This window comes from Onychostruthus taczanowskii, unplaced genomic scaffold, assembly GCF_017590055.1.
Source record: "Onychostruthus taczanowskii isolate IOZ18803 unplaced genomic scaffold, ASM1759005v1 scaffold63, whole genome shotgun sequence".
Classification (NCBI taxonomy): Eukaryota; Metazoa; Chordata; class Aves; order Passeriformes; family Passeridae; genus Onychostruthus; species Onychostruthus taczanowskii.
The window spans coordinates 4,420,094-4,433,347 of NW_024504012.1; the positions used below are offsets into that span (position 1 = coordinate 4,420,094).

Here is a 13,254-nt window from a genome sequence, read left to right on the forward strand (position 1 = left end):
ATCAGAACTGTGATACTGTAGTTGTGACTCTTGCTTTAACTGCTGCTGAAGCAGAGTCTGAGCCTGTGGACTTCCTTCCACATTGTGCCTCTCTGGAATGGTTTGCTGTGTGCCAGTGCAGCATGAAGATTTACCTGCAGCCTGTTCCACTTTTTACACTGAAAGCTCAGAGTATTTTGAAAGGGCATTTAATTTAATAGGGGTCCCATGTGCATCTTTGTAGATTCAGACTGTTTTTTTTTGAGGAGGGCTAGTAGTTGCAAGAGCACTGCAACCATCAGTCAGAAGAATCCTGTGAATTTCAGTAAGACTGTATGCCAGCTCCCTTCAATAAATGCTGCTTTTCCTTTGTGTCCCCAGCTCCCATGGAAGTCCTTAACAAGCATTATAGAATATTACTATATGTGGAAAACTACGGACAGATACGTTCAGCAGGTAAGAGAGTCAGAATCACTTCCTTCATTCTAAAAGAGGTTGTTTTTCTTGCCTGTGAAACCAAACTTTGTTTCTCTATTCACCCTCTCGGGGTTCAGCCTTTCCAATAGGTGAGTTCTGTTATGATCAGAGCAATCTCTTGTCCCTAAACTCATCAGCCTTCTGTAAATACAAACAGCATTGGCAAGAGTGCATTCTTTTCATGTTTGCTGCTACCCTGTTTGCTCGGACGTTTCTAATGTCTGGTTTGGAAGGTTTCCTCAGCAGAGGAAGGAAGGCAGGGCAATTGCATTTTGACTGTGGAGTTCAAGGTTCCCTTCAGTGACTTCCTGGGGGGACAGTTGCTGTGCAGGAGGCCCCAGCCCGATTCCCCAGCACTGCTGCCCCTGACTTGGATGGCAGATGAGCGAGGCTGCCCCGTGTGAGCTCTGTGAATGAAGTGTTTACCTGGGAAGTGTCACTGGCTCACATTCCCAGTCTTGTTATACTTGAGAATCAACTTTTGAGTAGTGTTTACAATCATTTTTATCTCTGCTTGTTTAAACACAAAGGCTGGCTGGTTCCTGAAATAAAGCAAGCACAATGCAAGCAGCATGCAAATTCTTGCAGAGTATCAGTTGCTGAAAACTACTCACAATATTTGACAGGAAAACTGAGTAAAAGAAGGGAGAAATTTAGAATGGGTTTTTCATTATAATAATCAGTCCTAAGATGAGGCATCTATTTGAAGTATTAGAAAAAGTGGAATTGTATAATGTCCTGCCTTAACTTGTTTCCTTGGAAATTCAGCCTGGAGTAAAGACTAGGTGCCTGAGGCATTGACCAATGTTTGCCATGTGCTGTAATGTGATTTTTACCATTTTCTTTCTGGTTGGGGCACTGTTGAAATGAGAACTACCCTCATGACAAATGAGAACTCTTTTATGCATCAATTATATTTCACTTTTAATAAAAATATTAGTGACATCCTCATTCCACTATTTCCCCGAGTTCATTATTTGACTGCAACTTTTCATTCTGCTTAGGAAGAGGATTGTAGGAACATGTGATGGTGATGGAAGCTGGCATGGTGGGGAAGAATAATGCTCATGTTTTTTTTCTTCCCCATTGCTTTCTCCATTTTCCTAAAGTTTGTTTTTACATAGGCAAAATTGCAGAGGAGATAATTATGTGAAGACTTTAATTATTTATTCTTACAGCACTTAAAAAACACACTAAGCCTAAAGTTTCTTATACTGGTTTGTTTTGTTCCTGGGCACTGGGTTTTCTCTCCTAGTTATGCTGCACCTTACATGTGCTGCCCAGAAGTTTACCAGGGTGTAGGATTTGGGGAAAACTTCCAATTAGAGACTCTGCACTTAGGGGACAGTATAAGCTGAACAGGTAGAAGTTGCAGTGCAGAGATACCACATTCAATTAAGTCTGAACTGAGCTGAAGACCTCATCTCAAATTCCCAGCTTGTACAAGCAAATAATACCATGAAACATTTATAAAAAGCTTGAGAGAGCTATGTAACCACAAAGAGAAAGCATAGGAAGTTATAGTTCACATAATGGTGTATTACATTTATATTTTACTTGATGAGTGCAATGTCTTTGACAAAGTACATCTGTTGCCATTTTTTCCATCTGTTTCTTCATAGTGTTTGTTCTATGCAGACTCTTCCCTTGGTCTAATACCACAAAATGTTTCTGAGGCTGGCAGCATTTTTGTATACAAGATATTCAAGGTATCCCAAGTAATGATATGCAAAGTGTGTACCTTGAGTTTTTGCACTTCCACTTCCCTCTTTCCAAGAATGTGATTAAATTATATTCCGAGTCTGTATGTTACATGGTTTAATAAAAGTATTAATAACTTGCTTATTCTTGTAAAACCTTTGGTTGAATGAACATTAAAAGTGCATTTAAATTGTCTGCTTCTGTGAGCTACAAAATATAGGAATGAAGATTTGTGCCACCAACCAATTGCCTGCTTGGATGAAACAGTTGGCAGCTGTTTGCATCCTTCTGGATTTCTGTATTTCTCTTGATGTTTTCTTGGCATGTTTTCTTGCCATAATACTCAATCACAATCTCTCTGTTTCTTGCCATTGAGGAAGGGACATTTTGAGTTGCCTTTGACAGAAGGCTCTTCTGATAACTGAGCAGTAACTTGTACTCCTGCTTGGTGTACCTGAGATCAGAAGGCTCGCTGTAGCACTGCCTTGTCTTGTGAGTAAGGCACAGAGATGGAGATGTGTGCAAACTGGCTTCTTCTGGAGCGTGCACTTGGATCTCTTATCCAGTAATTTTTATTTGGCTTTAGCTAAAGCATGCTTTTGAAGATTACTAGCTTGAGTAGGAGTTCAGTCATCTTGAGAAGGACTCACCCTCCAAGAACAGAACTGCTAGGACTGATTCTACTACGATGTCAACACAGGATTGGTGTTTTAGTGCAGGCTCCTGAATGTCCACGGTGATCCCAAGAGCTGTCCTGTCAGTAACAGCCTTTCAGAGCTGTCATGAACAAAATGAGGGTGATGCATTCCAAATTCAGTATCCTGGGTCTCCTCTGAACGTGTTCTTTTCCTGGGACAGATTTTCTGTGTCAGTGTACAGTAGTGTCTGTTTCTGATTAAGAAAGGTTTGAAATGGCTTTGACTGGTTGACAGCTCTTTGTTGGTTTCTCCCATTTATTTTAGAGCTCTGAGGGTTGATGGGGCGTTTGGCTATGCCTATATTTTCATCTGGTTAGAGGTTGAGTTCTTACGTAGTTGTGAATTCCAGGGTGATTTTTTTTAAAGACTAAATGCTTCTACTGTTGTGCTTATCATTACGGGAAGTCCTGAAAACTTTAAACCATTAAACTTTCCATGGGTTGAGACAAGCTTGAGACATGGCAGTGGCAGATGACTGTGTGAATTCTCATTCTTTCTGGGAGTTAAAGGCTTTAATTTACTTTTTCCATTTTTATTTGTTTCTGAGGAGCAGGTACATTGAAGGGGAAGATCAAATACTATCCATTTCTACTGTTCTATTTTTTATGTGGAAGTGGCATTAGAGGAGTATAGGAGAAATAGACAGACAAAGTTGGTTTTAAGGTTGGCATGATGAGAACACGCTGGGGAAAGTGGAAATGCCCTTACATTTGACTCCACAAAGTTGAGATCTCTGGGTCAGTCTTGATGCAGTAGAAAACATCTTTCTGAAGGGATGTAAGCCTGCTTTGTACTTAGCCCAGAGCTGTGAGTGATGTCTTAATGTACCAGCCTTCATAAAGTTCTGTGTGCTGAAGCGTAGAAATAACATAAATGAAAGGTTTTTCTATGTTTGTGGGATGTTTTATCCCCAAACACCTCCTGTTAGACCTATGGTAGTATGGAACTCAGTCACTCCCTTGCCAAAACTGCCAGAGACCACAGGTACAACCCATCCATTCTGAGATGTGTTGCCGGAGCACAAGCAGCTGGGAGCATTTCTCCCAAATGCATCACAGACTAATTCCCTCTTCTGTCCCACCTCCCTGACCTCCACTGTGTGTTCAACACTTGTATGCTCAGAGGTTTAAAAAAAGAATAAACTGTGAAAGTTCTCCTCTGAACCCAGAAGGTGTAATTTGGCTTTCCCATCAGAAACTAATAAAGGCTTAATATTTGAGGAGGTTTTAGGCATCCCCATGCTGTCCACCAACCCAACTCTTGTGCCGTGGTTGTTGAAATAACCACAGTGTTCCTGGATTACTTCTGTTCTTTCCTCTTTATAAGTGTTCAGTCTTTAGAAAATGACCACAAACATTTGCTCTGATATGTCACTTATTATACAACTCTTTCAGGCTCAGTGGGTAGGATGGCAAGTCTGAGAGAGGATAGAGAAAAGACAGATGTTTGCACCAACTTGAATATACAATGCTTAGTGTTTTAATCCCTTGGTCCCTGTGGGATAGATAAGTTGGTAGTATCTTCCTTTTATGGATGGGGAAATTATGATGAGGTAAATAAGAGGATATACTTAAGATTTGTGTATATAAATAACTCAGAAAAAGATTTTTTTAGGCCAAACTACTAGGAAAAGTTACAGATGTTCTGGGTTTTTCTTGGGAGTGAGGACATTCATAACTACATCAGACGGCATTAAGAATTTATAGCATAAATATGCTTCAGGCACAGATCAATTAATAACTGGCAAAGGAATTAGCAAAGCACTCTGTCAGGGAAGGGATTATTCTGAAATTGTGCACAACTACATTTCAGGCACCTTTCTTTCATACCTTCTAGGATCAGTCACTGTCAGGAAATAGGAAACCCTTCATATGTGGTCTATTGATTGCCCACAGCCACAGGTACTTAGTGCAAAGCTCTTCTTGCCCAGGACATTGTGCTACCTTCTGGAAACCCTCCATTTTCCTGGTGTGCTCTTTGTCACAGGGGTGTGTGCCCTTTGTTGTGTGCTGTGCTGCTCCCCAGGGCGGCTGTAGGAGAGGAGGGTGTTGTGAGGTCCAGGTGACTTACGGTGGTTCCTTGTTCAGGGCTTGTTCCACGGTTATCACAAAGGAATCTGTAGGGTGAGGTTAACATTCATCACCTGTTTATTAAAATACTGCTTAATTCCCTAAATTAGCCACGTCCCCAAGGTTTGTTCAGGGCTTGTTCCATGGTCATCAGTCACAAAGGAATCTGTGGGGTGAGGTTAACATTCATCACCTGTTTATTAAAATACTGCTTAATTCCCTAAATTAGCCACGTCCCCAAGGCAAGTGGCTTTATGTTGAGCACAGGAGAGTATTGTAGTTACTGATAATGCATTGTGCGTGGATGAAGCTCTTGCATTCATACATTTCCAAAACTGTCATAACATAATGATGCCAGATAGTCCCCATGGGAGATGTTGTCAAAAAAACTGCAGCTTTTTCCTCTCACAATCTAGAAACTTAAAAAGCACTACAGTCCTCTACCAGTGTAAGTTTCCTGAATTTCCTGTCTCGAGGAAATTGGATTCTGTTACTGGTCATCAAGCAGTATTTTAAGCTGTTTGGCAGTGTCTGATGTTGAATTTCCATGTATTTCCTGGGGGGACTATGAGCTCTGGAGCTGTTCATCTGCTGATCTAAGTGCCCGTGGCAGTCTGTGCCTGGAGCACGAAGTCCTCTTTTTCAGCTGAGGCTGTGTGTGGAACAGTCTCCAGTTCCTGAGCTGGAGGGTGTCTGAGCATGCATTTTGTTAAAACGTTAAAAGGATGATTTTTTTGTATAGTGTCTCTGGAAGGTAGAGGAGGGTTTCTGATGCTGTTTGGAGAACCATGGTGACAGCACTTCTTGGGGCCCCTCTTTGGGTGCTTTTGTTTCTTATATCAAGATGCTCAGTTATGGTGTCTTGGAAATGTTCAGTTTGAACATGCAGTTCATATTCAGGAGAACCTCTTCAGTTCCATGTCTGATTGGCAGCAAGATGTGTGTTATTGATTCCTGCACATCTGTAGGATTGATAAGGATTATCTCCAGCAGGTCTTTCTTTGGGTTCTCTGGAGGACAGCAGTTTTCAGGCAGCAGTTCTTGTCCTAGGTGAAGTTTAACAGAGGCAATCTGGGAAACTGGCCCATGCCAGCAGAAAGGAGTCAGCCAGGAGTGCAGCTCTCTGTAGGTGTAGCCATTATCTTAGGATAACTTTCAGAGGTTCTCTTTTCTCATTCCTTGCTCTTTAGTCTGACAAGTTCACTTTGATTTCTAAGACAGGAGGGTGACTGTTATTTGCAGGAAGAGGGAAGTTATTCAGTAGTCCAGAGAGCTTTGGTGAGGAGCTGTCAGTGTGTCCTGTGAAAAAATTTTTGTTTAAAACTATCCTGATAAAAGCTTTATGCTTACAGGAAGCATTTACTTTGTTGTTACTTCGTGTGTCTGTGGTGTCTCTGTAAAAACAATTTTTATGTTTGTCCAGCTCCTCAGTGACATGCTCTTAAATTTTATTATGTTTTCTGGTGCTTCCTGCTTCTATGAAGATACTGACTTCAGCTTTACAATTATTTTCCTAGAGTGTGCCTTGAGGCTGCTGCATAGCAAATGTTAAGCTAGCCTGTTTGTCTGGAATATCCCCATGCTGCTGGTTTGTCTGGAAAACAGTGTCACAGCTTTGTGCAGACAGCTGTATCAGCTTTGAGCAGAGGTTGAACTAGAGACCTCCAGAGGTTCACCCTAAATTTATTTAGCAAATGTAATAAAGAGGAAACTTGGATCTTAGAGTGTTTCTTATTGCTTAAATGGTGAATATATGAGTTATAAAAGGAGTTAATGATCTTTCTAATGTCTAAACAAAAATATCCTGTGTCACTGAGCCTTCAGAAATTTAGGGGTATCAACACAAAAGTCTTACATGAAACTTTGAATTGGTGCAGCTGTTGAGGAACTGTAATGGAGAGGTTGTATTGATGTATCTCTTAGTGTCAACTGGTGAATGTTATGGACAATTGACAGTGACATGTCAGATTTTCTTCTGCAGGGGAAATAAAAACTTTTTTAAAAAGGAATTTGATTTGAAGTGAATGTGAATGAAAAGTTTGTCCTCATTTATATTAGCTTGGCATCTCTTTGACTTTTTTGAAAAGCTACATAGTTATGTGATGCCCACAGTTGTCTTCAGTGAATATTTTCTTGTTGGGAGAAGATTTAGTGGTAGCTGCTCAGTAAATAACTGCTGAAGTCCTTCTAGGTTTACTACTTGACTCAGGTAAGATGGCTCTTATTTTCTTTTTGTTTTAACCATTTTCTTTTTTCTGTTCAAGAAACGATTGAAAGCAGCAGAAGCAGAAAGCAAGCTAAAACAGGTGTATATACCCAACTAGTAAGTATCTCTTGTTTTGTTTTCCATCTCATTGTAGAGGGACTGGTGTAGCAGTTTCCATGTCCTACCGATATTATTATTTCCTGCTTAGGATGTTGTGCTAAGTGTTGCTCATTTCCTGCATCCTCTGTAATGTTCCCATCCTGAAGTGACTGTTACTTATCTTCTAATTTTTATTTTTGTATGGACTGGGAGTTGGGGACTTGCTGGCAGGTCAGCATGATTGTGAACAAAAGGGTAGCTAATTAATTGCTCTGTCATAATCTATCTGTTTTTCTTAATTTTTCTCAGCAGTGGATCATCAGTGCATGTTTGTTTCCTATATATCATTATATATGAAGAATAATATATAATTATTTGTAGGTGTACATATATTTTAAAACAAAATTTCTAGTAAAATGTGTCTTCTATTGCATTTCATCTGCATAGCCTAGTCAGCAGTAGTTATAATGCAGAACTTATAGTCTGTCCTTTCCTTTCACTTTTCAACTTTCATTCCCAGATATGCTCCCCTGTGTATAACCCCAATAACTTCCTTGCTCTTTTATGCTGTCTCCTTTTAAATATTTATGAACTTCTACCATCTGTTCTGTTACTTTAGATAAAACTAATTTTTATATATTTAGCTTGCAAGACAGCCCCTTATTTCTTCTGAAAATAGAGGATCCATGAATATATGTCAATACCTCTCAGGTGGATTTACTAAAAATGAGGTGTAATATTCAGAGTGAAGCCAAATAGATTTCTTGTCATACAATTTTTCAACAGTATTGCTTTTTGTGGGCGGTGTTACTGTGCAGGGGGATACTGGACATCAAATTAAACATGAATTCACAATGTGATAAGCTCATAAAGCAAAAGGCAGTATAATTTAGACTGCAGATGCAAAAGGATATTGCAGACAAGAGAGCCTGGCAGTCCTGCTGTTCTCTTGGATTAGAATGTGTGGAGGGAGGGCTTTGTGTTTGGAAGGCTGTGGTGCTTATTTGATAATGGCTGCCTGGAGTGGCATCTTATCCCTCAGCAAGGTAATTCTTTTTCTACCTAGAGAACACATCATCAAATCTGCAACTTACTTCCCTGCTCCAGGAAAAGACCTGGCTCTGCCCATGTGGCTGCTCTTCTGTCTCTGGCTTTGATTTCCAGTCACGGTTCATTTTATGAGTGTTGTACCTTAACTTACATATTATTTAATTGATAAAATTGGGTATGCATTCTCCTCTTCCTTCAGTATCCTTTCATGTGTATCAGGAAAGTAGCAATTACATGACTTACCTAATCCCACATGAATGTTTCTTCTGTTTTCTTGCTGTTAGTACCTCTAAAGGTGGCAACAATTAAATATTTCTAAGCTTTTTGGATTACTTCTACACAAGCATGTGTACAAGGTCTGGCATATAGAGAATGTATGACATCTACATTATCTTGTGACCTAGAAGAAGATTATATTCTTGGCTTGTAATAGCAGTGCACGGTGTAGGGATCTAAATATCAATGTTATTGATTTGTCCTTATCATGTTACTGAGCCCATTCCCGTTTCTAGGCTTGAGCCATAATGATCCACTTGTCACCTCAAAAATAAATTACTTGATGTAGGCTGTCACAAGACCTATGCAGAAGTGTATCACCTGATTGACTGAAACCCATATTAACAGTAACTGGTATAAAATTGTTGGCAGTGAGAGATCCTGGAGGATATCAGGCTCAAACAATTTTTTCTCAATTTTTTTCTTTTTTTTCTCCTCTGCTTGTCTTCCATTGATAGGGCTCTTGTTTGTTTCTGTAACGGTAAATAGGAAAATCTAGCAGAGAGGAGAAAGATAATAAGAAAAATAAGAGAAGCTGTCTTCAAAGGTTACATACATGTTGCACAATGAAAAATAACAGCTCTTTGTAGAGCTTTAGAGTTAGTATTTTATAACTTGAAGCTGTGCCCCAAATTTTTTAATGCTGGTAACTAAAGCATGGAGGGTCATACAGGTAATTGACGTGAGGTTATCAAGGTCTACACCAATGTCTTAGAAAAACACTTCTGACTCAGACTGAATAAGCATTTCTGTACCTCTTCCAAGAATAACCCTGGTTTTGGGGCAGACATTTGTAGTTGACTTGACAGAACCTGATGTCTATAATATGGAGCAATGAAGCCCTTTGGCTAAAAAGCACTGATGTGCTTTCCTGGTGAAAGGAAAAAGTGTAAAATCAGTTAAACTCAGGAAGTAGTGAAAAACAAATGTTTCAGTTGTTTTCTGTAGCACTATCTGTGTCAGTGTGAGTGGTGTTGAAGCAGCAACAGAAGTCTGAACGCACCAAGAGATTCCACATTCTCACATCCATGTTCTGCCATCCTCCAAAGTGAGTGCAGTTCTTGGAAGGCCTTCATGCAGTTGTGGTCTCAGACTTTCTCCTGCTAGTGTGTACCCAAACATACTCTTCAGGTTGTTGTGGAAGCTGTACGCTGGTTTTACTAAACTTACAGGCATCATATGTACCATGTTTTTGATGAAGATCTGGTTGTGTAGCTTGTGGTTTTTGGGATTAGGACATCTGCAGTCATGAAGGCTGAGACATCCAGTTTTGTGTGGCTTTTCTCTCATTTGCTTTGATCTAAGTGATACCAGAAGGGGTAAGAACAGAAAGGGAAGAATGAACTGCTCCACATGATTTCCAGTCTCCAAAATGTACTGGTGAAAAATGTAACTTTTAACTCTACATCTGTATGTGTTAATGAATACATTCTATTTACAGTATTTTATCTGAGAATCTCAAAGCACTTTGACAAGCTCAAAGGCTGTGAAGCCGGGGAATACTGTTCTCCCTACTGTGCCCCTTTTGTAAATCCAATAGGGAAACTGGAGGAATAGGTCAAAGCTTTGGTTCACTACAAGGGGCAACTGCTTAACAAGCTGAAGATAATTCCTTTGTCTGTTTCTTGGTTGTCCTCTGCTTGAGGAGCACGATCGTTTTTCTTCCCCGTTTCATTGTGCAGAGGTCCATGGCAACATGGAAAACTTAAAAGGTGTAATGCTGCTCTTCCCTCTGTAGCTGTGCTAGTTAAATTGGCAATCCCCAACGTTTTGTTGGAGAAACCTGCTCCTATTCAGAAAGCTTTGTTTAATGGTCATTAGACCTGCTCTTCGAAGTGGGTATTTACAGGAGGTTGGAGAGCTGTGAGGAAAGCTCACCTCTGTTGCCTGGATCCAGGCACTTCCATTAAATGCCTAGAGGTGAATGGCACAAGTGTCCCTTAAAAAGGATTTAAAATTGTTTTTATTTCTGAGGCTTTATTTCTTACTTGTTTTGTTGCATCCAGCACACATGGGTTCTTCAATAACAGGACATATTCACTGGATGGTATTAAGTTTATAATTATTTCTAACAAGAAAAATTTTATCACCGTGCTGTGCGTCAAATATTGTCTATTCATCTGCTGAAGGGGTATCAGGATTATCTGCAGGTTGGGTATGTTTTGTGCAGTGGCCTCAGTCCCTGTTGACAGACTTCTCTCTGTGTGTGCTTTATTGCCTCTAGCTTTTTCCTTGGGACTGAAGAATACAGCCCAGAAATCTGCACTTCATGGTCCCTGTTCTAGCATAACTGACTGCTCCTTCACAACTGGAACTCCTTTGAGACTTTCATTCCTGAAACAAGAACTGGAAAGCATAGTTTGCCACACCATCAGTATTCTCACTACCTTATTTGCATCTTTAGCTTCAGCTTCATTAATTGCTTAATGATTCATCCAGTTACTCATCTGATTCTCTTGTTAAATAGCTGTGGCAGGCCTTGGTGATATCAAACAAGTTTAATTAGCATATCATCAACAATTAAGAGCTTTTTGCTTCTCATATGATGAAAACATTATCTGCCTGAATTTTATTGTTACTGCCACTCAAAGTTGACTGTAGATTTGGAGCAGGACACTCTGTGGTGCTTACTGAAGCTTCATTTCTTGTAGTGTTGCAGAATCCTGGAGTTTACCACAACTACAGCATGTTAGTCCTTCTGATCAGCATGGTTTGGTGATCAGCTTTCACCAGTGCATGCTTTCCACTCGTGTTTTGATACAAACTTGATAATAGTTTTAGAGAGGATAATGGAGTCAGGCCATCCTCCTCCTTTCTGGTCCCAGTTCTTTGGACCTGCTTTGTTGGCCTGTACTGATGGATTTCAGACTATTTTGCTATATTTTTGGGGAATAAATCCAAGGTATAGAAGGGGAGACCTGATGTTGAAGCATAAGGCCTTAGTTTTCTTTACTTCAGTCTCTTCCTCTGTGGAGCAACGCCGCCTGTAGCAGTGTGTCTGGGAGGGCTGTTTGTTTTGCAGCATCGGGGCAATGTTTGCATTTGGAGTTTGCTCGTGAATCATTGGCAGAAGTTCTTTTGCAGCAGGTTACTATAGTGACATCCTGGAGCAGAGGAGCGTGAACGTTCCCTCTTTCAACTGCCCCTTTGTTAAACTGCCCTCGGATCTCCTGCCATCTGCGGGGTCAGAACTTGGTGCCTTTCTGATAAGCATCCTGAAACGCTTTAATCTTGGTAGGAGCTGGGCAAATTAATAAGCAGAAGGAGATGAAAACATATTCAGGCTTGTGAATTAATCTAGATGTCTTTTTGTAAAATCTCCTCTGCTGCTTTTGAGCTGTGTATGTGCTGCTCAGTGCAATATAGGAACAAACTACTTACAGTGTTCCTGTGCCATTTGGCCTTCTGAGCTTTCTCTGCTGCAAAAAGGCTCTGAATTTTACAGTGAGAATGCTATCAGAAGTTTTTCCTGGACTGGACGAAGACTCTGGCCTCCTTATGCAACCTGTGTGTGGTTCCTGTAGTTCGTTCACAGCAGAACATATTTTGTCTCTGTCAGAATGGAGCTTTACTGAGCTCTGTATCTCAGGATCTGATTGGACATTTTCAGATAAGAAGGATGTTTTCTGGCTTCCAGGGCAGCATCAGCTTTCCATTTGTCTTCAGAATTATGTCAGCTGGAACTCCTTTGCTTTTCATTGCTGTGAACATGAAACCTGATGCTGGTGCCCTGTTAGAAAGAAATTAATTTGGCTCTATTCCCACAATGCTGTTTTTGTAGCATTAGCCTGGGTGAAACACAGCAAGTATTCTGGGTTACTGAAATCAGTGTGACTCCTGTGTCAATGCGCAACTGATGTGTAAGAAAAGAAGGTCGCAGAAAGCCATTTTAAGATATTTCTGCTTCCAAATCATGGGTTTGTTAGTTGGAAATAAAAGGAATATGCCCACTCCCTTCAGTCTTCAGGTAAGGGAATACGATAGGAATGTAACCAGCATTGCAGTTTGGGCTCATGTTCAGCAGAGGCTCCAGAGCCTCTATAAGGTGAACTCCTGACAGAACTCCAGAGTCCTTGCATGTTTGATGAACTCCTCGTGTGCTCTTGCGTGAAACTTCGCGTATGACTTCTTCCACCTTCCTCCATTCCCCACAATTTCTGTCCCTGTAATAGCAATACTGTGTCCTCCTTCTTCCCTCCCATGCCAGATTTTTTGAAGGCCTCATTTTCCCCCTCAGACACTTCTTCCTCTGCAGAGATTTTGTGCTATTCCATACTGTTCTCCATGCCAAGATTCTGTTGGCCTTTCATTCTCAGCTCCCACCAGTAGCTTTTGTTTTAGCTCATAGCTCTTGGCTTTTCCAGAGTCGTCATTTTAAAGAGGGTATAGGGATGAGCTGAGGTGACCCAGGTGTTGTTGCTTGTGGAATTGTGGCCACATGATGCAAACCCTTGCAGTGAGACAACAAGAAAATATTTGTGACTGGAGTCTAGGGTTGTATTTCCCTGATTAAAGCAGATGTTGCCCTCTCCCTACCTGCTGCTCCTGCCCCCAGCCTTCTTTTTGGAGATTTAAGTAAAATATCTCATGTTGAGGACTTGTGAGATGTGTTTTTACCTGGATTCACGTGTCTGGATAGTGAGTAAGATACCTACCTGGTTTGGTTTGTTGTTTCTTAAAAGGTTTTGAAGTCTTGTAA

At 40.6% G+C, this 13,254-nt stretch overlaps 1 protein-coding gene across 4 annotated transcripts in view; it reads left to right on the top strand.

Annotated features, from left to right (window-relative positions):
- The window catches only part of MTA1 (metastasis associated 1), a 74,869-nt gene that overhangs the window by 36,159 nt on the left and 25,456 nt on the right, over positions 1-13,254 (top strand). For all 4 annotated transcript variants that reach the window (XM_041420069.1, XM_041420068.1, XM_041420066.1 and 1 more), the window contains exons 10-11: positions 361-435; positions 7,189-7,247. In XM_041420069.1, the coding sequence (XP_041276003.1) occupies positions 361-435; positions 7,189-7,247 (134 nt within the window). The remainder of the gene's footprint in view (positions 1-360; positions 436-7,188; positions 7,248-13,254) is intronic.